The sequence below is a fragment of the Argiope bruennichi genome, chromosome 6, assembly GCF_947563725.1.
Source record: "Argiope bruennichi chromosome 6, qqArgBrue1.1, whole genome shotgun sequence".
Classification (NCBI taxonomy): Eukaryota; Metazoa; Arthropoda; class Arachnida; order Araneae; family Araneidae; genus Argiope; species Argiope bruennichi.
In genome coordinates, this window is record NC_079156.1 from 77,842,373 (window position 1) to 77,869,297 (window position 26,925).

The window sequence follows — 26,925 nt, forward strand, 5'->3', positions numbered from 1 at the left end:
TCCAAGGTACTTTTCTCTGATCTTTCTTTTTGGCACCTTTTAAAAATTCATGAAGAGGGGCTTGAGTTTCCGCAGCATTTTTTATGTATGGACGATAGAAGTTTAGCATACCCAAAAATGTACGCAATTTTTGGAGGGTATTTGGCAATGGATACTCTAATATGGCCTTTACTTTTTCAGGCAGAGGCCTTGATCCTTTAGCCGAAATTTTATAGCCCAAAAATTCTAGTGAATCAACTCCGAAAACTGATTTGCTGACATTTATGCGAAGCCCGTAATCATTTAAGCGTTGAAAAACTATTTTGAGATGTGAACGATGTTCTTCTGGACTAGAAGAGGCAATCAATACATCATCTAAATAAGGAAACACAAAGTCTAAATTTCGAAATACTTCGTGAATAAATCTTTGGAATGTTGCCGGAGCATTCCGCAAACCAAAACTCATTCTGTTAAATTCGTAAAGTCCAAACGGAGTAATAATAGCCGTTTTTTTCTTGTCCTCCTCTGCAACAGGAATATGAAAATAGGCCTTAAAAAGGTCAATTTTAGAAAATATGACTTTGTTTGGCAAAATGTGCTGAAAATCTTCGAGTCTAGGAATTGGATATCTATCTGGAAGTGTTTGGTCATTCAACCTTCTGTAGTCCCCGCATGGTCGGAAAGATCCATCTTTCTTCGAGACCATATGCAGTGGACTGGCCCACTCTGATTTAGATGGACGAATAATATTATTGTCCAGCATAAACTTAAATTCCTGTTTGGCAGTTTCTAATTTCTTCTGATCTAATCGTCTTGCCTTAGAGTACACTGGTGGTCCCCTAGTTTCTATGTGGTGTTTTATAGTATGCTTTACATCAGAAATAAAAAAATTAGGTTTTGTAATAGATGGGTACAAATACAATAAATCTGAATATTTACAGGCACTGTACATTGTATTTACACTGACGTTTAAGGCAGGTGCAACTTTACCTTGAGTAGAGAGGTTAGTTATTCCATCAATTAATGTTTTATTCTTAACGTCAACTAACAAATGGAAACGATTTAGGAAATCTGCTCCTAAAATTGGCTGTTTGATATTTGCTATGACAAAAGGCCATTGGAATTCACGACGTAATCCCAAATCAAGGGTTAATACTTTCGTTCCATATGTTTCAATTTCAGTTCCATTTGCAGCATATAATTTATAGTCACTAGTTGAAATTTTTTTTGCGGTATTGGGAATAATACTAACATCAGCTCCACTGTCCACAAGAAAACGCAAACCCGTTGTTTTGTCAAAGACAAATAGACGATATTTACGGCAATCTTGATTTACTTCCGCAGCAGAACTCGCCGTTAAGTCTGCTGCTGATGCTAGTTTTCCGAATTTGCATTTTTCCATTCACAAGGTTGTTTACATTTATCAGGGTAGCATTTTGCTCCAAATTTATAATGAAAAAAACAGTACTTGCCAGCAGGATTAAATCGTTTACGAGACGCGCTGCGTCCCCGATTGTTTTTATTAGCAGCTCTGCACCTTGAACGACTGCGTTCAAGTTGTAAGCGGTTGATTTTACGCTCTAAAGAAACAATTTGTGAACGTAAACTATTTATTTCACTATCCTGCTGTATATCACCTCTAGATGTAGCATATATTTCCCGATTCGGATGCATTTCTACAATACGGTCAGCCATTTCGGCAAGTTTCCGGATATCTTCATTGCTGACGATTAGTATATTTCGGATGGAATCTGGCATTTTTTGAAGAAATAGGGTTTTCAACACATTATCGGAAATCCCATCTGTCGCCAAACTACGCATTTTTTGAAGTAGTTGAGTTGGCCGTAAATCGCCTAACTCCATTTCTGACACGAGACGCTGAATACGTCGATTTTCACTTTCTTTAAAGGTATTCAGCAATCTCTCCTTCGCAGCGGTATATTTATTTTCATTAGCATCAGTGACTATATCCCATAAATTTTCAACAAATTTTGGTTCCATCTGCGCAATTAAATAATGAAATTTTGTTTCCTCCGATTTAATACCACTAATGGAAAATTGCGCTTCCACTTGGTAAAACCAAATTTCTGGCTTTTCTGTCCAAAATGGAGGTATTTTTATACTAACCTTGGCTACTTCACCATTAGCTGCAGTTTCCGTTGCACTTAGTTTCGGTTCGTGTTTTTCGCTGGTCGCCATTGCAGTTCTGTTTCCGGGTCACCACTTTATCGGCGTATGACTCTGCGTTTTAATGTGCAGATTGTAAACGCTCGATACATAAAATAAACATTTCTTATTTTAGGATATTACGACCAACGATTTAAAGTATTTTAAAGAAATTAAAATAAAAACACAAACTACGTCAAATCCAAGCAACGGCGAGCATCTCACTCGTTCTATTTATTTTTTACAATATGAATCTCGTTGCCAGATGCAACAGCAGAAAAATAGTTTCATTTAACACAAAAATAATATATAAAATATTTTTGATGCAATTACTTCAAAAACAAACATGAACAATTATAACAATTAAACAAATACAAAACATTAATAATTATTTATAATATTTAGTTACGTGTGAACCACAATAACTTGCGATGATGAGTTGCGTTACTCACAATCTGTTCCTACAGATGTTTGACTGTAACATCTATCAAGTGTTTTAGGAAAGGATGAAGATGAAATCTCATTCTTTCTTGATAAAATCGTAGCCAATTGGATGTTGTTTCATGTCCAGTTTTATATATTACAATATTTTTTTAAAGAAATTGATTATGTAATTTGAGAAACAACTTTTAAATATTACATTAAAATAAGTGTCTGTATAGTGCATCTACTTTAATTATAACATCACAAAAGACCATCACCTATTTGTATTTGAATCAGTTGATGGTAAAAGTGAATTTTAGTGTGCACCCAGCTGCGCCAACAATGCCAAGTCGCCAATAAAGATGGCGGACAAAATAAACAAATACTTCCGCGGAACAGTTACGGTTACTATTTCCCGCCATCTAATTAGAACTTTTTACTTATAAGCATTTTTTTTTTCATACTGCCCGGTGCCTTCTACAGATGCCGAAGGCATCTGTAGAAGGCACCGGGCAGGATTTTTTAACTTAAAAAAACATCCTACGGCTTCGCTAGCAGCGGGAGCGGGAACCTAGTAGCTTCGCTAGCACATTGAACATAAAGACTGTGTGGAAAACAGAAACAGTACATAACCAAGAGAAAAGAAAAAACGGAGAAATAAGCAATCGGAACATTCTCCATACAAAATTTCAAACAAACATACTTTCCCCACCTTCATCAACTTGTAAAAAAATATATTCCACTCACCCTCCATCCATTCTGCCGGTTCGATATCAAACCATTCTCAATACAAAATTTCAAACAAGCATCCTTTCCTAATTTCATTAACTCATAAAATATATATGTATGCATATTTAACTCGCCCTTCATCCATTCTACAGGTTCGAAATAATCCCGACATAACAAATTATGAAGGGAACCAACCGTTATAACACCAAAAGAATTACGAGAACTGCGAATAATTCCATTTGCAGCTGTCTTTGAAAGTGAGAATGCAGACGATTTTTTTAAAGCGAATACTGACAATTAAAAATTGCAAAAGAATAAATATTTTCTGTTCGTATTCACATTAAAAAAAGAAAGAAGAAAATAACTTTTAATTATAAGCTTAAATTTCTTTATTTAATAAATTTTAATTATAATAAAGAACAAAAGTAAAATCTTTAATCGATATTTTTTTAATATTTCTAATTTAACATTTTTCATAATTTAATTGTAGTTTAAGTACAATTCAACCATCGCAAAAAGTAGTAAACAAAACAGCAGTACGGTTGCTATAAGAGGGATCCGATGGGTTGCAATATTGGCGACAATCGGCTGGTGCACACTAATCTTCACTTAGGCCAGATTAATATTCATTTGAATCTTGTGGTGATCAATCATGATACTTTTGTCTACCTTAATAACTAATGCTCCTGCTCAGGATATATCTACAGAGATAGCAAATTCTTGGGGGGGGGATGCAGAAAATTTTGAATTGCTGCTATATTTTAAATCTTAAAAACATGTTAAGAGCATGAGTTCTTAGAGAACAAGGAGAATGTTGCAATTAACTTTTGAATGTAGAAGGACAGAATAAAAATTTTCGTAGAAGTTCAATAAAATGGTTGTTAGACAAAAGTAAGATCTTATCTTGGAAAAGATCAAAATATTTTCATAAATAATGATTACTAAATAAAGGTATTATACTCTATTGAAATGTCCATAGAAAAAGACAATCATAAAGATGAATTACGAGAAGAAAAGTTTATTCATTTCAGAGCATTTCTGTTTTAAATATTTAATTCAGAATACAGCAAAAGCATTGCAAAGGATGGAAGTGTGTGAATTGTTATACAGCAAGTGTCAAATTAAAATTTTTGTTATTCAAATGAAGATAATTTTCTATGCTTGAATATTCTATTTGAAAATTTACGAGAGAAGATAACTTGTCTAATCGAAGATTTTTATTTAATTCAAGAAAATAAAATAAAGAATTTGGACTTCAGTTAACTACATAATTTTATTTAAAAGGCTTCTTTTATCACATATAAAAACTATAAAAGTTGAAATTTTTTTTTCATATAGCTAGCTAGTTACATAAGATGAGAAAGAATTAGATTTTTCTTTGTAATTTGCAATACTTATTGAGTTGTTTATTTAAAAAGAAAAAAGAAATGATCAAATTTCTTGTTAAAGTTGTGTTTTCCCTTTAGCTTACCAGACATTGGCATAGCCAATAGATTTTTTTTTAATGATTATTAGCTCCATATCTTTTATTACCATGTGTAAATTTTAGATAAGCTGACATAAAATGCAGTTTATTTTTAGTTTTAGAAAAACTACATGTTTATTGCTATTTGTTTTGAAACAAGTCCATTAATTTTGTGATTTTAGATGAAAACTGACAACAAAGTAGCATATTTTAGGAACTAAAAACAAAGTAATTTTCTAAAAACTAAATAAGAACAATCTTCATAATCATAGTATACATTTCTGACTCTGCAATTTGAGAAATTTTCATATGAGTATTGGAAAGTTTAATGTAATGTGAAAACAAGATAATCTGCAAGAGCTGTCAAGCTCAGAGACAAATTTAAATTAAAAAAAATTAAAGATAGTTAAAGAAAGGGAGAGGGGGTGAGACAGGAACTAAAAGTATAAAATAGAGGATATATATATATAAAGGACAAAAATTAAAAAGCACCTGTTCAATCTTAGGATACAAATGTATCTTATGTTTACTTTTTAGGTAAATTTTCTGAGAAATATCAAGTCATTATGCATATTGATAGAATCAAGCATAGTTATAAAATTTTTTTTTAAAAAAAGAACATTTATTTTATTTATTATTTAGCTACAAATTTTGTTTTGTAATAATTGATGTGTTTTTCTATTCACAAATATAGTAAGAAGTATTTTAAGATTTGATTTTTTTAAAAAATTTTATTATTGCACTGCATACCGTAAAAGCTAATCTACGTGGGAAAAAGAATTCTGCAACAAAAATAATAAATATGTAAGAGGGCTTTTGAAAGTGCATAAAAGAAGGAAGAAAATGTATGTACTCTCTCTCTCTCTCTCTCACACACACACACACACACAAAAAAAAAGATAATTTCTACAATAAAAGAGAGTAAATATCTAGGAGTCCTAACCTGGACTTATGCCTCACGCCCCAGGGCCCTCTGTCAACAAAGCAGATGTGGGTACTATAGACCTTGAGTATTATTATGCTGCTTTACAATAGGTTGTTTAATTGATCATTTTCATTTGCTTTGAAAGTTCTTATTTTCTGTAAATAAGATTTGTATTTTAAATTAAGTATTGAAGGTTTGATTTTAAAAGTATATGCCAAAATAATATATAAAATATATAAATTACTTTATATATGGTATTTTATACCATATATAAAGTAAGTTTAATTACTTTTTTCATAGAAGATGTTGAAACTTTAGCATTAATTTTGACTTTTCTCTGTTTGATGAAATGCTCTTATCTAAACATTTTTTAAATATGTGTATATTTAATTTTTTCCTCTTAATTTCATTGATGAGACTGACTTAAAATTCAATGTATCTTTTGAAACTCTTATCATTAATAATGATAATGAAACCTTCCATTTGTAATTTCACAATTATTATGTTCATAATATATGTATTGGAAATGTCTTTCTGTTGAAAGGAATATTTCTCATTTTTATTTTTACCTTCCTGTACTAGCTGAAAGTCCTTTATCAGATTCAAATTTGTTACCATCTAACTCTTCCATTTCATGCTATCATATTTTCATCAGTATTAATATATCCTTGAAAACTAATTTTAGTTCACATTTTCTTCTACAATACTAGTTATCAGGCTCTATTTTTGGTGAGTTATGATTTTCAAACTGATTTCTTGTGAAAATACTGCATGTTTGAAATTTATTTCAAAATGTGCACATGGATTGCATTCATTCCAAAGAAAAGAAATGGCACTTTCAAGAATATTCAATTTTAGTATATTATTAAAGTTATAGTGATAACCTACTTGATTTTTGTTCACTGTAAACATGTACTCGCATTGAATATTTAATATTGGCTATAAATAATGCATTTTAAACCACCATCAACAGCACATAGCAAGATTTTTGTTGAGATTTATACTCATTAAATCAGATTGTATGTATGTACGTGTGTGTGTGTATATATATATATATATATTTGTGTAATACTCTTTAATAACTAATAATATGAGGGGGGAGGGTGAAATCTAGGATAAATTTTAAATTGTAACATTTTATTACAAAATTTTTATCTAAAGAATTTAAGAAGTTTTACTTTTGTTAATTACTATAGCATTTTTTATTTTTCAGACAGAATCAAAGAAGATTTATTAAGGATTATTGTACTAGGCATACTGGATTCTTAAAATGTAAGAATTATTTATTTTTTATGTTATATTAATTTATACATATTTTTATGATGTAGAAAATAGTTAGCCTTTTATAATCATATAATATATTTATATTGTTTATTGTTAGAAATGCATGGAAATATTTTTAAATTAGTTTTGGATTGTATTGATTTTTAAATTGCACGAAAACTGAATATTTGTTGTAATTTGAGATTGAATACTAACAAATCATTCATGGCATCAAATTCCTTGTTGACTAATATTTGCTTTTGCTTGATTTAAATTTTTATTTCTCTTTATCTTATCAGAATATCCATACAAATTATATGCATTTTCCTCAGTTTTTACTTTGGAGATTATATACTCTGGCTATATACTCTGTTTAACTACATATTGCAGGAAAGAATTGAAAAAAGGAATAGTTTTTTCCAATTATTGAAATTTTCTTCAAACTCCCATTGGCAACATCTGTAATCATGCCTGCTTTCTTGATATTATAAATTTATAAGATTTATTCCCAAAGGTTTTGAAATTCACTTTTATTAGATTCCTTCACATTAAAGCATTTTAGGAAATGAGACAACAGATATTTCTGCAAATATATGACTAATTCTGATCTGGCAGAGTCAGTGTAACTTAAGGATAAAAAACGAATGCAAATTGTGAAACCTTCTATAGATTCAGCCTAAAGCTTAAAATTGATAATGTGGTGTTATTCTAATTCAACTGCATATTGTACCCTCTTGAGTAATTCAGAAAGATATCCTTTTTAAGCTACCATTACCAAACTTGCGGTTGTTGTGAAAATATTTTAATTATCATAATATATTTTAGTAGAATGGTTATTTCTTGATTTGTGTTGTCAAAAACATTTTGAAATAGTAATTTGAGATCTTTTATTTTAATTGAAAAGGGAGCATATTTTTAGAGTCAATCCACATAAGATATACCTACATTTACCATCTGAAATGTTCATAAAATTTGGCACAGATATACTATTCATATGCACTTGGGAAAATATCTAATTTCATTCTAACATTCCAACTTGTTTTTGAATTATGAGAATTTATTCAAGGATGGTGAAGAAATGTTATTATTTTATTTTTTTATTTGCTGTAGGAGCTCTTCTAAATGATCCTGAAGGGCCACAGTGGCCTGGTAGTATGGTCTCAGTCTTCGGAACCAGAGTGTTTTAGGTTTGAGGCACAATTCCACCAAAGAACTGTCATGTAAGTGGATTTGGTGCACATGAAATCCATTGGGGCCAAACGTCCTCCCACTGGTGTGGTGTGGAAGTTTGGAGTGGTAGTGCCAGCTCAATTGTTGTCCTCGTCATCTGACCACAGTTCAAAATTATGAGGTCTGTCCCAAAATATCCTTAGTGTTGCTTTAAAATGGGACATTAATATAACTAAACCAAACCAAATCAAACAAACCAAAAGAAAATAGAAATCATATAGACTAATGTACATAAAATTTTGTAAGAATGTAAATAAAAATTTAAATTTACATATAAATTATATGTTTTAAAATTTATACTATGAATAGTTAGTAATGTTGTAAATCACCTGGCAAGATATAAATTTGAGACAATGATGTATTGATTGTTAAAATAATTTAAAGCTTAGGGCTGATTTCCATTAATTCCCTGTTTTTAAATAAATACTGCAAAAATAGCATTCATACATTTTCATTTCCATGAAAGTTAGTATGAATGCTAGTTTAATATTGAAGTATTTGATGAAGTAAAAATGACCTATCACCATTTTTTCACCTATCTGAGCCATGTATATCACTTTAATATCCAAAAAAGAATGTTTTATAAGTATCAATAATGAATTTCTGACATATGTGACTCCCATTGGAGAGTTACATTATATGAAAGTGATGTATCCCAAGAAAAGGTAGCCTTTTCTAAAATCAAAGTAATGTTTCACTTTTAAAAAGTCAAAATCAAAATGAAGAGACTGTCTGCTTTTCATATCTTGGGATAACAATAGATAAAATGGAATGTACATACGAAGAAATAAAAACTATAGTTAAAAAGGCCCATCATTCATTAAGAACAATGTAAATATTTTTGGTAACATTAAATATATGCAGTAAACTCAAATTACGCATGTTAAATGCAACAATATTAACAGTCCTTTATGATAATAAAACTTATTAATTCACAAAAACAGAAATTAAATGTTTTCCAAGCTATTTGTTGCAGAAGTGTTCTTAAAATCTATTAAACAAATAAAATTTCAAATATTGAATGGAATTATAAAATTTCTGTCAAAATAAAAAGAAAGGATGCTGGACATAGATTGAACATATACTTAAAATGATGCCTAAAAGTGATATGAAAAATGTTCTGGCATAGCTATCAGATGGAGAAAGAAAGACCAAAGGTACCATATGGTTATAGAGGAAAGAAATTCTTTTAGACAACCAAGTTAGGGATGCGCTTGGCAGGCTGTGTTGGATTGGTTTAAATGGCTTGCTGCTGTTGTGACTTCATGCAGGAACTTGGTATAAAGATAAATGAATAAGGCTGTTAAATAAAAAGAAAAACATATTTCTGACTCATTATACACTCATTACTATAATCTTTCTTCATGTTTATGTTCATATTTATTTTTGGGAAAGTGTAAAATTGAGCTTTCTTTTGTTATTCAATTAAATACAGGATATGAATTTAAAAAAAAGTAAGCCTATAACCATTTTTATATATATTTTTTATTTATTAACCAGTTATACCTATAACCATTTTACCTATCATCATTCCAAATTTATTTTGCCTGGTGATTAACAACTTTACCAACTATTCCTAAAATAAATTTTAAAATTTTAAATTATTCATTTTTTAAAAAAAGTTATCTTTTTTAAAAAATTATTATTTTGTTAATCTGTATAATATTAAACAATACAAAAAAAAGGGCATAAAAATGCTGTAAAATAATAATTCTCTTAGCTCTATAACTAACTCATGTCGAAGCCTTCCTAGTGCAAATTAATATATATATATATATATACACACACACACATATGTTTACCATTTTTGGGTAAATTTTTTAAATTTTACATAGCTATAATTCCTAAATTCTAAATTAATTAACATATCAGTATGAAATTTGCTATTTTTCAAAGTCTATGTAATATCTGTGCCAATTATTTTAGAAAATCTGAATTGGTGATGTGTATATAGTATATTGAGTTGACTTAGAATGATCCTACACTTTTTCCCTTTATTTTTTAAAATCTGCCTTTATCAAAAAAAAAAAAACATTAGCAAAATATTTTAACTTTTTGTAATTACTAGCGACAAATTATAATCTAGTTTTTGAATTATTTTACACACACGCACATTTCCTTCATTTTTGATGTTCAGAAAAACTTGCACCACAACACATGCATAAAGTTTCATCTTTAGTATTAGCATTCCAATTAAATAAGTTATTATATAAATTTTAAATAATTTTATGAGTCTCCAAATTGTAGTTTATAATGTTTCATTTATATCTCTTTACTTTGACATTTTTATGTAGATTATAATATTTTTTTACATTTAAAATGTTATAAACTATATAAATTATTAAATATATTTTTGCCTACTTGTATATGATGTTTACACTGTTCAGCTGTCAATAATTGAATTGATATATAGTAAATGTAATTCTTGTTCTAAGTAATTGCTGTTAGTACAAATTTTGCTAACAAATGCTGAGGTATGACAAGTTATCCTTGTCTTGCTTGCACCAGAGTTTAAACCTTGCTAAGGAATTCATGAATAATCATTGTTCGTGCAAATGGTGGGAACTGAGAGTGGAATCTTATAGGCCAACATTATAACAGTCTCCCCCCCCCCCCACCTCACACACAAGAAGTGTGTTCTATCATCAGAATGGAGATAATTTGGCCTCAAATCGTTACTGTACTCTCATGAAGATAAAAAAAATTTCTTGCTTATCTAGTGACTTCCCAGCTCCCTGTGGAGGAAAATTACTGAAGTATAAGAAAAGATTAAAAAAAAGTTTTGTAATAATTAATGAGATAATTTTTTAAAAAACACGGAACATTTTCATTTTGGATATGTATTCTGTGTATATTAGTTTGTGTTTAAATAAATGCTTATCAATAAATTTTTAAAAGGAAATATTGATGCTATAAAAACACTCTTGTTTTAGTATTTTTTATGTTTGCTGCTTATGTAATAATGAATCATTGGATATTTTAGTCATATATATTTATTCCATTCTTATTTGTAAACATCTTTTTCATTTGAAATATAAATTTCTCAAACTATAATTATTATTTATTACTATTATTTATCAATTAAATTAGTGAAAAGAAATATAAATGTTCCAAAATAAATATTTGTCATTTTGTATTTATAGGTTACTTTCCTCTCATGGAAACTGAATACAATTTTTATTCTGGAGCTGAACTATCAGTACTATAAGCTGAATGTAATTAGACAGCATAAGTGGCAAAATCTTTCTGAATATTATTGTATATTCAGCATATTTTTATTTGTGTTAGACATGGCTTAATTCTTATACTTTTTGAAAAGATTAAGAAATAAATATTAATTTCACCAATTTTGAAAGTTTGCACATAGATAAAGAAGACGGAGATTTTGCTAAAGCAGATTTACAGAAAATGTCAGATGTTAATAATGTGCCAATTCTAGGAATGGATATTAATAAAGCAGTACAATTGATTCAAAATGGAGGTTCGACTGTTTCTTCTGCTAGTCCATTAAAAAATAAGGCTCCTAAAAAGCGAACAAGACGACGATGTGTTTATTCAAAACCCAAAAAGAAGAAGAAAAAGAAAGATATATGTGAAAATTTAATAGATACAGTGAGTTTTCCCACTGTTGGACTAATTTGTGAAAATAAGGATAAAGGTAATCATTCTGATTGTTCTTCAGATACTATCATTGATGATCTTAATGGAGAGTTATATAAAGCTGGGGTAAATATTGGAAATGAATTTCCTAATAGTTTGCCAGAAGATGGAAATTTTCCACCAACTGAATTAGGAAGATTATTAATCAGTGATGGTATGCTATTAAGTGAAACAAAACAAAGTGGAAAACGAAAAAAAGGTGCAAGAAGTAAAAGTCGGGCTAGAAATAACAAGTCTAAAGGCAATCGATCCAAGAAGATACAGCCAGAATTTGATAATCCTCCTTTATTATCTATTAAATGTGAGCTGGAAGAGACATCTGATCTGCCTGCTGTTCCAGTTAAAGAATCAGCAAATATTATTTCTGAGAAAATGGCAGCATTTCCTGAAGATTTTCAAAATACAACACATTTATTTTCAGCATCAGTTGATGTAGCTGTGCCTGAAAGTAAGAAAAGAAAGCCCCAAACTGCTAGAAGGGGAAAGAAAAAGCAAAATTCTTATGATAGAAATATTATCCAACAACCTAAAAACAATATTTTGGCTTTTGATGACTATCCTGTTAAAGGTGGAAGTAATTTATTTATTGATCAGTCCTTAATGTATACTAAAGAAATTCCTTCTATCTCAAATGTTTTTGAAAGTTCTATGACTGAAAAAATGATGACCGCTAAAAAAAGAAGTCCAGCAAAAAGAAATCGATATAATCGAACTTCTGCAGTTTCAGATATTTCAAATAATGATGTGTCCAGTTTTCTTATGCCTTCTGTTTCTAATGCATTGGAACAAAATAATCTCTCTTGCCATACAATTAATCCTTCATTGATTGAAAGTAAACAGAATTCTAAAAGGAAAAGGGCAAGTCCAAATATAAAAAATACTTCAAAAAGGAATTTGAAATCTTTAGATTCTTTGAATGCAGATGATAATGCAAATGCTAGCAGTTTCCCACCTGTCAAAAAAAAGAAAAGAAGCTCTCCTAGAAAAACGGATGCAAAGAAATCAGTCAATAATATGCAAAAGGAGTTGGATATTGTTGAAAGGCAGTGTACAATCAAAAGTGGCTTAGTAACTTCTATTAAAGAAGAATTAAGTGATACATTTGATTCTGATAATTTTGTCTTAAAACGTAAAAAATCTAATACTGAAGAAGTTGTATTTTTAGATGACAGTATTGATAAATTTTTCTCAGATCCTAATGCTGATAATGTGATGCCATCCTCAAAAAAGAGTGTCTCGAAAACATATGTTTCTATGTTCTTTGAGGAAGATACCTCAGTGGCGGATGAAACTGATGAACATATTTCCTATTTGCTATCTCTTGGAAGCAAAAAATCTAAAAATATTAAAGATGGTGAATGTTTCAAAAATCCTTCCAAAATATCTGCGGATAATTCCGATGCAAATTTAAAAAAGACTCCCAATGATTCTTCCAGTAATGCCATATTTCATCCTAGGTTGCAGCTAGATAATCTTGTTGAAAATATTCTGGATAAGGGTATATCTGAATCTGAATGCTTACTTCCGTTAAATGTTTCACGTACTATTGGCTCAAACATTCCAAATATTAAAAAAGAAGCTCAAGATTTTTCTAATAATTCTGTTGAAATGTGTTCAGTGGACAAAATGAGTTCTGAATCTGTGAATACAAGTAATACAGTGGAAAGTTTTAAATCATTAGCACCTGATTCACTTGGTTCAAATACTGCAACTCAAAGAGCAATTCATTCTGAGTCTTTAAATATTCATACTTCTCTAAATTCTGGTGCAAATGCAGAAAAACTTGCTGCTCCTGATTTTATAAAAAAAGAACCTATAGATTTACAAGAAAATGAAAGTCCAGATAAAAGCGTATCAAAATCTGAAAGTTTGCATCAGTTAAATGCTTCACATACTATTGACTCAAACATTCCAAATATTAAAAAAGAAGCCGAGCATTTTTCTAATGATTCTGTTGCAATGTGTTCAGTGGACAAAATGAGTTCTGAATCTGTGAATAGAAGTAATACAATGGAATGCTCTAAATCATTAGCATCTGATTTACTCAGTTCAAATACTGCAACTCAAAGCGCAATTCAGTCTGAGTCTTCAAATATTCATACTTCTGTAAATTCTGACAACTCTGGTACAAATGCAGAAAAACATGCTGCTCCTGTTATTATAAAAAAAGAACCCATAGATTTACAAGAAAATGAAAGTCCAGGTAAAAGTGCATCAAAATCTGAAAGTTTACATCAGTTAAATGCTTCACATACCATTGACTCAAACATTCCAAATATTAAAAAAGAAGCCGAGCATTTTTCTAATGATTCTGTTGCAATGTGTTCAGTGGACAAAATGAGTTCTGAATCTGTGAATAGAAGTAATACAATGGAATGCTCTAAATCATTAGCATCTGATTTACTCAGTTCAAATACTGCAACTCAAAGTGCAATTCAGTCCGAGTCTTCAATTATTCGTACTTCTGTAAATTCTGACAAATCTGGTACAAATGCAGAAAAACTTGCTGCTCCTGTTATTATAAAAAAAGAACCCATAGATTTACAAGAAAATGAAAGTCCCATATTGTGTAACATTGAAAAACTACAAAAAAAGGATAGTGAAAAGAGAGCTATGGAATCTTTAAATGAGTTAGCTAAAACTTACTTAAATCATGATCGTTCTGAATCACCAATTTTAAATTCAAGAATTACTGAATTATCTTCAGATGGTAATAATTCAAAGACACGTGATATAGCTATTCCTCAATTTAGGACTTCTATCTTAGGACTTGGGCAAGAGTCAAGTGAAAGTAACTCTAGAAGCAATAGTGAGGTTCTTAATAGTGCTACAATCAATACTGAATCTATTCAAGGTAAATCTTGTGATTTACCTTCTCGGATTTCTGAATCTATTCAAGGTAAAACTTGTCAATTATCATCTGTTATTTTATCATATAACCAAATTAAAAGAGAACCACAAGAAGTTCTAACAGATATTAATAAAACAAAGAATTCTTCTACCCTTTTGGTACAGACTCTTCACAATCAAGGGAATGAAAGAAATTCTTCTGGTAGCATTTTGGAAGAAATTTGTTTATCAAATGAAAGTGAGACTCCATCTTTAGTTTTAGATGTTGATAAAAGACCAAATGCAGAAAACTCTCAACCTACCAGTCGGTCTAGGAATGAATCAACATTTGTAGAAACAAGACCATTGCCAACTGCTTATATAGCAAATGCAACTTTTAAAAGTCAAGATAATTCAGTAATTAAACAAAAGGAAACAAATGAACTAACATGTAATAATTTTTTAAGCATTAATATTAAAAAAGAGAAACTTGAAGGTAGCATTTTGGAAGAAGTTTGTTTATCAAATGAAAGTGAGACCCCATCTTTAGTTTTAGATGTTGATAAAATGCCAAATACAGAAAACTCTCAACGTACCAGTCGGTCTAGGAATGAATCAACATTTGTAGAAGCAAGACCATTGCCAACTGCTTGTACAGCAAATGCAACTTTTAAGAGTCAAGATAATTCAGTACTTAAACAAAAGGAAACAAATGAATTAACATGTAATAATTTTTTAAGCATTAATATTAAAAAAGAAAAACTTGAAGGTAGCATTTTGGAAGAAGTTTGTTTATCAAATGAAAGTGAGACTCGATCTTTAGTTTTGGATGTTGATAAAAGGCCAAATACAGAAAACTCTCAACATACCAGTCGGTCTCGGAATGAATCAACATTTGTAGAAACAAGAGCATTGCCAACTGCTTGTACAGCAAATGCAACTTTTAAAAGTCAAGATAATTCAGTACTTAAACAAAAGGAAACAAATGAACTAACATGTAATAATTTTTTAAGCATTAATATTAAAAAAGAGAAACTTGAAATAAAAAATACTTCTAATGTAAACAGAGAGCCTTCTACTGTTTCTCCTGTATCAGTGGTTGAATTTAATGAGAATAACACATCTATTGAAACACTTCCTATGTCAGATTCTATAAATGCATGCACTATTCAGTCATTAGAAAAGAATATTTGTAATGATGATAGTGCTATGCCAAGTACTTCCAAAACATGCTCAGATGGATGCTCAAATTATATCGCTACTCCCATTGCATCTTTTGGAAGTGAAATGTGTAATGATATAGGTGACAATGTATTATCTCATGATAAAAAATTTAACACTTCTGTAACAAATTGCATCTCATCAGCATCTGAAAATCAATCTTCAATGGATATTGAAGTTGGAACGCCATCTGCTGTAGCTACTGTAACATCAAATATGCCATCATCTATAAATTCAAATCAAAGTATGGTAGTTTCTGATTTGCTCATGGCTGATACTAAAAAAAGCTTTGTTTCTTCAATTACTTCTGTTAATAAGAGAAAAACAGCTGACAATAGTTCTGAAAGTAAGAGTAATTCCATAAATTCTGATTCACTTCATTTGAAGAGTAAAAATAATATTGGTTTAGAAGATGATTTAATATTAATATCTGATGATTCCTTTTCAGATTCTTGTAGTGTAATTTTTTCATCAGATTCTGACAACAAAAGTAGGCATTCATTAGTGGATTTGAAGGAACCTTCAAGAAAGAAAATTTATGTAAATTTATCAACGGGAGAAATAATCTGTGAAACTAATGATTCAGAATCTAGAATACTAACTGATGATTCCTTAAAGAACTTATTAGATCTTAATACATCAGAATTTAGTAATCGAAAATCATTAAAACAATATAAAAAGTGTGTTGATACTCATATAGCTCGTGCTAAAACCCTGGAAAAAGTGAAAAATTTGAATCTCAAAGCAGTAGAACCTGAAGTAACTGCAAAACTTAATATTTCATCAGATGAAATTTCTTTTATTGTATCTGAACAGGATGATATTTCTAATCAAACTTCAGTTTGTGATACTTTAAGTAATTCTAGATCTGTTACACCTAATAATATTGCTGTTCCTTTTCAATGCAGTTCTCCAATAAATTTATCATCTCCTCTTGATGAAATAATAGAAAATTCTCCGGATATCTCTGATTCTATCAGTGTAGAAGAATTTGATCTTTTGGCTAATTTTAAGAAGAATAACTTAAAGTTTTCTATGCATCCATATCCAGGTAATGTTCCATTTTATAAAAGGAAACCATATACCGGATGTTATTTTAGGTATGATAAAGAAATCTCGAATATACCAGTTGAAGATATAGAAAAAAGGTTAAAAGAAGCTGAAAAAACTGAGAAGCAGGCACCTAAAGATCCAGCTGATGGAAGAGAGTTAGATTTTAATTCTCTTATCCCAGAAGAAATAGATTGTTACTATCGAGTTTTGACAGCAGCTCCTTCTAAGACATTAATTTCAAAATATCTCCAAGAATCTGCAGTTTCAGCAAGGAATTGTAATTCTCTAGATAAAGTCATATGCCTTAGCTCTCCTAGCTATACTGAAGATAATGCATCTTCTGTATCTGAAATACCTGTTTTTGCTGATGCAGCTTCAGCAAGGAATTGTAATTCTGTGGACGATGTCATGTGCATTTTTAGTTCTTGTAATTATAATAATGCATCTTCTGTATTTGAAGTTTCTACAAAAGTTTCTGCTGACAAAAGTATTGATCAAGATGCAAATGAATCTTTGGTGACTAGCAAGAACTTTGTTACTTCTCTATCACAACAGGATAAAGAACTTGGTTCTATTTTTACAAATGACATAGTCTTCCAAAAGGAGACCATTAATTCTTTATCAAAAAATGTTAAAAATTATCAGCAGTTAAAGCCGTCATGTAGTAATGCAAATGTTCCTGACGTTTCAGAAATAAATAATAAACTCCAAACAGACTCTCATGAAAATGTAACCAAAGGTTCAGAATCCATTTCTAAAGTAAGTTCTATGGCTGAACAAATAAATTTACTTCCATCTGTATCAGCTGTAAAAGTTTCTACTTGTACAAATATTTTCCCAAGTAATAATAGTAAGCAATCAAATAAAACTGTTTTATCTAATGAAATGCCAGAAGATACATTGTCTAGAATTGATGATAATATGTTAGACAATGAAAAGTCAAATTTATCTACCTGTAGGCAGAAAGTCTTGAGTGCCAATCCACCTCATGAAAAAATACTTTTAAATATGACACCAAACAACAAGCTGATATCATCAATAGATAAGACCGACAGTTTTATTTCACTAACTTCTGAAGTCGAGTCTTTTATAAGTAAAAGTGATTCTCATTCTGGAAATATAAATGATGAATCATTAAAAGAAATTCCATGCGATTCAAATAATCCAATCTTGCCAATGCAACATTGTTCTGTTATTAATTCAATCCATGAACAATCGTTTACTGAATTTAATGTGGTAAATTCGGTTCAGCAAACTTCATCAAATCCAAATGCCTTAACAAGTCAATTATCAACATCATTTTCTGATCATCCCAAACTCCTTTTAATACCTGGAATTTCAGAAAATGCAACATCAGAATCTTCTATGAACACTCAAATTGAAGAACAGTCCTCAAGGCAGTTATCTTTGCAAGTTAATGAATTATATCATTCTGAGAAGGATGACAATTCTCAAACAACACCATCATTATCAAATACAGTTGCTGATTCTCTTTTAAGCAAGCTAAATTTACCTACTTCAGAACTTCGTAAAATACTAGAAACTGTTAATATTCTTCCTTCTCCAGAATGTAGTGAACCTAATTTGTTAAACTTCAAAGAAACATATCAGTATGACCATACCCGATATTCTTATGTTTCACCTCAAAATGTTGTGGATTATGGGCATGGCATTTCAATGAGTCATCATGGTAAAGAATATTCTTATTATGATAGAGAACCTCGTAAGATCCCCATTGTACACGATTATGGCCATAAATCTGTTAAGGATTTCGATGATAATTTGGATGCCACAAATAAAGAAACTGTGTCTACAACAATAAAAGCAAGACATGAAGTTTCAGGTAATACATCTATTTGTTCTATATCTGATTTAACATCTGAAAGTAATGAAGATAATTATAATAAAAATTCTGAATTGTCTGTTGAAGCATCCTATGAACAACCTAAAGAATCTGAACAAAAAGATGAAATGAAAGAATCAGCTGCTCAATATCAAGATGCACCAAATGTAAAACCTCAGTATAAATCTCGGTTTCAAAGAGTCATGGAAAGGTTGTCCTCAAAAAAGTCATCCAAAGCTGAACCCAGCGATCTGTTAACAGAATGCTTCCCTGTGAAATCATCTAAAGAGAAATCATGTATCAGAAAACCTATTGCACTTGTACAGCCATGCAATCAAGAGTCTACTAAGAATCCACCAAAACAGAAAAAAATTGTTCCTTTGAATAATAATCCTTTATCTTTGAGAGATTCTAAAAATAATAAAAAAACAAAAAAATGTAAGAAAAATAAAAGTACTAGTAAAAGCAAAAAATCCACAAAATCTCCACCTAGAAATAAACCCATAAGAGATTTATCAACTTTATTTCAACCTGATAAAATAGTTAAAGCAAAAGACAAGTCAGCTAGTAAAAGTAATTCTGTCAAAAGTAATGAATGTCCTGGCATTCGTGTTTATGGTAGAGTTACTAATCGTGGTAGTTTTTTGACACAGTCGTCTATAAATCAGCCTCCAAAACCTAAAGAACCTACTGGTAAAAAAAGTATAAATATGATGAAAATTACTAAAATGCCTACAGATCAATTACATTCGATGATTCATTCTCCAAAGATTGATATTATTCCAACGAGGAAGAATATTCCTACTTGCTCTGATGAATTGTTTAAATCTGTTAATAGAATTGGAGGATCAACTTCATCCATTGCATCAGCTAGTAAAACAACCGCAAGTGCTAAAACTAGTTTTAATTCTACTAGCTCGTTTTTCAAATCGTTTCTTCCAAACCCAGTTATTAGACCATCACTTCAGGATCCTAGAACTATTTTGAAAAGTGTGTCACCTGATATTACTTGCAAGTCTCCAAATGATTCTTCCAACTTTCTTAATAATCCTAATGTGCATACTATTCTTCCAAATGTTCCATCAAAAAAAAGTTATCTTCCATGTAATTCACTGCAGTTTTCAAATCCAGAAATTAGGCTAGAAAATCTCCAAGCAGGAAGAAGAACCTTACTTCCCACTCCTCAAATTGGATTTAACAAAAGAGTGACAGATAATGAAGGATGGTTTACTCATTCTCAGATTCATTCTCATGCTCAGAACTATTCAAATCCGTATAGAAGTATTCCAGTAAGAGATTTTGAATCAGGGGTTTCTCCTCTAACATTCGATTCTCCATCTGTTTCTGGTTCATCTATTAATTTTAATGTTCAGTCTTCTAGTTTCACTGAGCAGTCATCTCCTAGCATTTCAGGTGATGTTCATATATCTAACCGTAGTGCTCATCATAGACATTCTAGAACCCGTCAAACTAAATGTGTTTGTTTACCACCAAAATCTTTAAAAGCATCTGTTGGAAATGCTGTATTTGACACAGCAGATGTGCTTTTGTTGATTTTGGAATGGAATGTGGATTGGTTAGTTCAACAACAAAAGAATCATGATCCTCCTCCAATATCTACACGTATTAGAAAAGTTGTAAATACATATGAAGATTTTGATGAATATTATAATACATATTTACCTCTAATGCTTCTTGAAACTTGGCACAGGATTTATATGTCTTGGACTAGTCTAAATCAAGCAGCATCTCCATACTTTTGTGAAGTAACGTCATATTCTGTTGAAACTCATTCTATAAGAGTGCAATGTCAGGCAATATTTAAGAGTTCTGATGCTGAAAAAGGACTAGTTCCTGAAGAAGGCAATATTATAATGGTAAAATTTGGAACTAAAGAAAAGGGAGGTATCAAAATATTAGGGTATATTAGAGATGTTAAAATTGTACCATTTGATTCATCTGTGAGTGTTCCTTTTAAATGTTTAAAGTATACGCCTGGAGAAAATTTACAGATGCTTTTATTGACATTTTCTGGTGCATATTCATCAGATGATTTTGATACAAATCAATTGATTCGTATTCAAATTCTCTATAATATTAAGTCTACCCTAAAGCAAAATGATGCTTTACTAAATCTTAAAAATTCTCCTCTGTATAAAAACATTTTAAATCCATTAACTGATGGCTTGCGAATCGTAACTTTGAAGATTCGCAATACAGACCCACTAAAGGATAATGCCTCGGAATGTGTGAGGGATATTATTAAAGGTATTTTATCTCCTCATCCTCTTCCACTTCTTACTGTAGCAAAAACATTGCTTTCATTTGATCACTATTTAATTCTTCCTTCTCTCATTGAAATGATGAAGAACTCCTATAGAACTAAAGTTTTACTGTGTACTCGTACTTCTAAAGCACTTACTGACATTGGCATCACTCTTTGTGGAACATCAATTAAATTTGTCGTCTTGGGAAAAAGGTCTGATATCCATCAGAAATTAAGAAAATATCTTTTAGAAGAAGTTGCAAATAAAAAACTAAGCAAACAATCAAGTGAAGATGCTTCAATTAATGAAGATACAAGGAACAGTCTGCTAGCGAATATTAAACTTGAAATTTTGAAAAATTGTGATGTAATTTTATCATTGATACGCAACTGTCATAATGAGTTAGTTGCACAGGCTTGTGCAGATGGAGACAGCATTGCACGGATGTGTTGTATAATTGATGAGGCCAGTGCGTGTACTGAACCAGAAATTTTAATACCACTTTTGTATGGCATTAGTAAATTAATCTTAATAGGTGATACTGATGTTCCTGCAAAGATCTGCTCAAAGGCTGCTGCTAATTTTGGTTATAATCGATCATTGTTTCATAGGGCATATGAATTGGATCTTGCATCTGAATAATTAGTAAGATATGTATTAAATGTTGGTTTTAAAATTTTATGTGTCATAACTATTAATGATACTTTTACTTTGTTTTAGTCCAGAATTACTTTAAAAAATGGATTTGCCTTTTTATATAGATTAGTATTGATATTATTGACAAACGAAGTAATTAAATTTTATTCTGTTATTTATGGGGTTTTTTTCCCTTAAACTATCCCCAAAATATGTACATAAATATGAATTTCTGTTTGTAAATTAATACAGTGGGATTTTTTGCACTTATGCACACACACATATATATATATATTATTGTAAGAAAAACATTTTATTATATGCAGAAACACCATCTTAATTTGCCAGTAAGCACTTTAATGAGACCAACAATTATCATTTACTAATTAGCTTGATCTCATTCTTATGATACTTTTATTTTTCAGGTTGCATAAGAAATGATGTTTAAATAATTAACTTTTCATCTTGCCCTTTTCTATTTTGCATGATATTTCGGAATGTGTCAGACTTGGAACTGGTGAATTATTCATGGAGCTTTTACTTGTATTCTTTATTTTTTATCATTTCTTGTAAAGTAGGGCCTGTATTTCTAAGTTACAAAGGAATTGTTATTAAGAATAAGAGAAATAGGCCCTTTCATCTTAAAAAGTAATACATGTATTATTTTTTAACCTATGGAAGTGGTATCATGAATAAACTTTTTTTAAGGCATTTTGCTCTGCTTGACATAATTTCAGTAGTTTCTGTTTAATAATACTCAATGTTCTTATAAATAATATTCAATAAACATGTTGACCATGATTTTGAGGTGCAAGTATTACTATTTATACATCCTATTTTCTTATGTGTATAATTTCGTTTTTGATGCATAGTTTGTCATCTGAATTTATTTGATTATTTTTTATGTAAAAAAAATTAAAGAAAGGAAGCTGAAAGTAGCATATATTAATTATTAGAAAGCATAGATTAATGCACTACTGTACTGATAAATTACTGGGTTTTCATTGTCAGTCCTATTTTAGGTTAAACAAGCTGTTAACTTCTTTTTCCATGTTTGATATTTTGGATATGCTTGTGTTCCAAATTAAGTTACATTATGAATTAAGTTATATAAATGATTTAGATTATATAATGGCTGTTGAATCCTTCTGTATATGATAAGTGGTAATAGACATGACTTAATGTTATAGAACTAATAATAGAAATTTATTCCATGAATATGCATACATTTTTATTATAAGAAATATCTGCTATAAGAAGTCTTATTACAAGCAATTAATAACATTCTTTCTGCATATTTATATATTTCATATATAAATACTGAGTGTTACTAAGTATTTATATGTGAAATATATGCTGGAAATATGTGGTTTAATTATACTTTCAAAAATAATCAAATAAATTCATACCCTGTTTTAATTATACTTTCAGATTGATTACAAAGCATTTTTCTGTTTTCATCATTTAAATCTTTGTGAAGTGAATGTGGTTTCTCGCATCTTAAGTTTCCTCCCGTTTACACCACTATTTCTTTAGATCTTTGAAAAGTGTAAAAGAGGGATAGTGTTGTATTGTTTGTAATTTAAGTGATATACTGTCTTAGAACATAGAAAAAATGTCTATGGAATTAAAAAAAATGTGAAAGATAAATTGATTTTTTTTAATCAATATAATTCTATAGGTCTAAGAGAAGTTTTAGTAAAACGTCTGTTTTTTTAAAGATTTAACAATTAATTTATTTACTATTTAAATGTATGCCAGCATGTAGCTCCAATTGGTAAACTTGCTTTATTGTATTATATATACTCCATAAAGTTTTTACATTAATGTAGTTTTTGAATAGTCTGTATTGCCTTTATTTTGAGATGAACTTCTGTTATATTGTAGACTTTTTCTGAAAATGGAGTTCTAAAGGATTTCTTTATTCCTATTTTTGTGTTTATAGTTCTATTAGTGTTTTTAATTTCTCTGTATATATTTAAATGCATTTAAAACTCTTCTGTGCAATTGTAGGCATATTTTTATTACATAGGAGAATTAAGCTGTAGTTGTGTGCTGTCATTTTCTCACATTTATTAGTCTTGCCTGATGATGTGTGTTTGCAAAAGATGTAATCGGACACATTCCACTTCTTAGACTTTTTAAAGGCACGAAATCTGGTATAATATTCTTATGTGAGAAACAAGTAATTATCTGATTGAGATTATATGAATAATATGTGCTTTTATATTATTTTTTGTATGCTTTATTTCTTATGCTATAGAACCTTTTTAAAAGTTTCAGTTATGTCTAAGTATGTTCCATTTTAAATTAGTGCTTCTATATCTTGCCAGGGTTAATTTGCATCCTTAGTTCTACTTTATTTTTCAAAGTTTTAGCTTTTACTGAGATGTTAAAGATAAAAGATAAAATGTTTGAGCCATTAAATGCACAATATTGTTCTCAAAATAATTGCTTATACAAATTAATAAAATATTCTGAAAATGAATTTGCTTTACATCTTTAGAATCAATTTTTCTTTCTGTATTCTATTGTGGATCTTGAACCCTTTAGGTACAGACTTTTTAAAGGATTTTTACATTTAAAATAGATTTTTAATTTGTGGATGTACAGAATAATAATAAAAGAAAGATTTATTTATGTATAAAGTTTTATCAAGGGATTGCTATAGGCTGATCTGTCAAGGAGGGAAATATTAAGAACAGACAAAATTTAATGATAAATTGGATTTTTTAAGTATATAGATAACTTTTTAGTATACTTGGTAATGTACAGATTAATTTACTTTATTTATATTTCATCTCCGAAATAAAAAAAATCTCTTAGCGTTTACATAAGTATGTTTTCTATGATACTTACTGTATAAATTCAGCTGTGTCTAAATGTAAAGAGAAAAAAATGTGCTTCATAAACACAAAAAAATTACTTTTTTTTTGTTGATGTCTTATATATATTGTATATACTTGTAAAATACATGATGCATGTTTTGTGTTTATTAATATGTATTTTTAAGTAACCATGCAATTTTGACAAAGTATTTGTTATATATCTTAAAAATTACTCATATAATGCTAATTATATATATTCATATTTCTTTGAAATATATCTTTTCTTTTTATGTTAAAGACTTTCATATTAAATAATTATTTTTGTGCCATATTTCTGTAACTATGTAAGTACTGTGTATTTTCAAAATATAAACCAAAGATTTTGAGTTTACTTTTATTTTGCCAGTAGAATTGATGATATATCTATGCAACATACTTGTAGCATTACTTAATTGCTGTTCAGTTGCTTAATTCTTCATTACTTAGCATTCATTTAGATAAAGATGAATTTTTATATATAATCTGTTTGTAAATCTCTAGCTTTATTATTATCTTAAAAATGTGCTTCATAAGCACAAAAAATTACTTTTTTTCTGTAGAATATTTATTTTATTCAAATCTAATAATAACACTGTAAAAAATATCCTCGTTGTTTATGTTTTGCATTTGTTACAGAGCATCTTGCAGAGACAGGATGGAATTAGTAACTTATTCAAAATTGTGCATGCTATTTGCAACTGCAAAATTATTAATTTGAAAGTACTTTTAATTTTTTAAATTCTAATCATGAAAGCCATTTTGATTTAAAAGCTATTTTATTCTAAACACTTAGTTACAAATGAATGCTATAACTACTTTTGCTACTTAATTGTAATTGAAAATTTTTTAAGTTCATACTGCTATAGATTTTGACAATGATTTCAAAAAACCTTTTCTTTGTTATTTTGGCTGTATAAATTTTCTTTAATAAGAAATGGTTAATGTGATAATTTAATAAGCAAGAGCCAAAATTATTATTTGTTTGTATATGTGTAGATTGTATATAGATTAAATTACAATTCATCACCCTTTTTCTTTATTGTAGATCAGGATATAGTTTTGAGTTATAATTTCTAAATTAATCTTAGAGCATCAAAACTTTTAATTGGTAATTATGTTTTTCTGTAAATATCTTGCCCTAAAATTTACATTAACATTTAAAGTGGTGTTGTCACCAGTCATGATATCTTTTGAAAATGTAAACTTTGTCTATAGAATGAATAATTCTGATATTTGTGTTTGTGTATATAATACAATGAATTATAATCAAAGTTTCAAACTGCACAGAAAATTACCATTATGAAATGCAAATTGTGACAATTTATTAAAATAATAGTTTTTTTTTTTGATAATTAACAAATAATACCTGTTTACTTTTGTCATAAATATTTGAAACTCATATTAGTTAAAAATTGAACTATTGTACAACTGAACAAACTATAAAAAATTGATTTGTCTCTGTTGTCTCCACCATGTCTCCATTTATATCTTTCATATGTAAGAAAATTCATTATTTTTAATGTATATCTGTAAATATCCATTTTCTTTGTCATGTGAATTCATATTTTCATTCAATTTGTATTCTTGAATGTACTTCTCAGTAGTGTAGTAAATACTTCAATTACAAATAATGTCTTTCTTTTCTTTATTTCTTTTTTTTTTTTAATCAAAAGCATTTATTTCATAAAATTGATGTTTTTCTTACTTTTAGCAAATGTGATAGTAAATTAGACTTACATAATTTTAAAGTTATTTGAGCATTTTTTTTTTTAATGAAACATTGCCAAAACCATCGACGATATACGGTTGCTACTTACAATATTTCAGTGCTTTTGAAAAACTTTTAGAACAAATGTTTTGATAGCTGTTCTTAAGAGAAAATATTGCATTTCTTTTTCGTTATGCTCATGTAAAATTTGAATATTATTCTGGCAAATTTAAAGTTTAATTTTTTTTATATCAAGATATATTATGCCAACAATTATTAGTTTGTAGACACACATAAACTTCTCATTCTCTTTTTTAAAACTCTTCATTTTTAATCTTCTGTTAATTGGACAAGTTATTCTTTTTCCTGTTTAGGAGAATATATATATTTGAATGAAATATTGTATTTCGTACTTTTAACAAAATTTTACTTTTGGGAATGGCTTTTTAATATTAACAAATATAAATAACATTTTAAATTTAATAAAATAATTATTGTTTAATAATAATAGGTTTATAAAATTAACAAATATAAATAACATTAAGATTATTATAAAATAACATTTTGTTATTTATTATAAGTAAGTGATAGCATAAAATTCAAAGCACATTCTGTTCAGGAACTGTTTTGAATACGGAAGTTCAGGCAGTCCTGTTCATCA

General features: G+C 29.2%; 1 protein-coding gene across 2 annotated transcripts in view; it reads left to right on the forward strand.

Moving 5' to 3' along the window:
- Window positions 1-26,158, forward strand: part of LOC129972097 (uncharacterized) — a 43,566-nt gene extending 17,408 nt beyond the window's left edge. Inside the window, exons 2-4 of one of the 2 annotated variants that reach the window (XM_056086080.1) lie at window positions 6,901-6,959; window positions 8,061-8,170; window positions 11,324-26,158. In XM_056086080.1, the coding sequence (XP_055942055.1) occupies window positions 11,589-21,695 (10,107 nt within the window). In that variant the 5' untranslated portion in view covers window positions 6,901-6,959; window positions 8,061-8,170; window positions 11,324-11,588 and the 3' untranslated portion in view covers window positions 21,696-26,158. The remainder of the gene's footprint in view (window positions 1-6,900; window positions 6,960-8,060; window positions 8,171-11,323) is intronic. The other variant, XM_056086079.1, reaches the window with a different exon arrangement.
- Window positions 26,159-26,925: the final 767 nt, after the last annotated feature.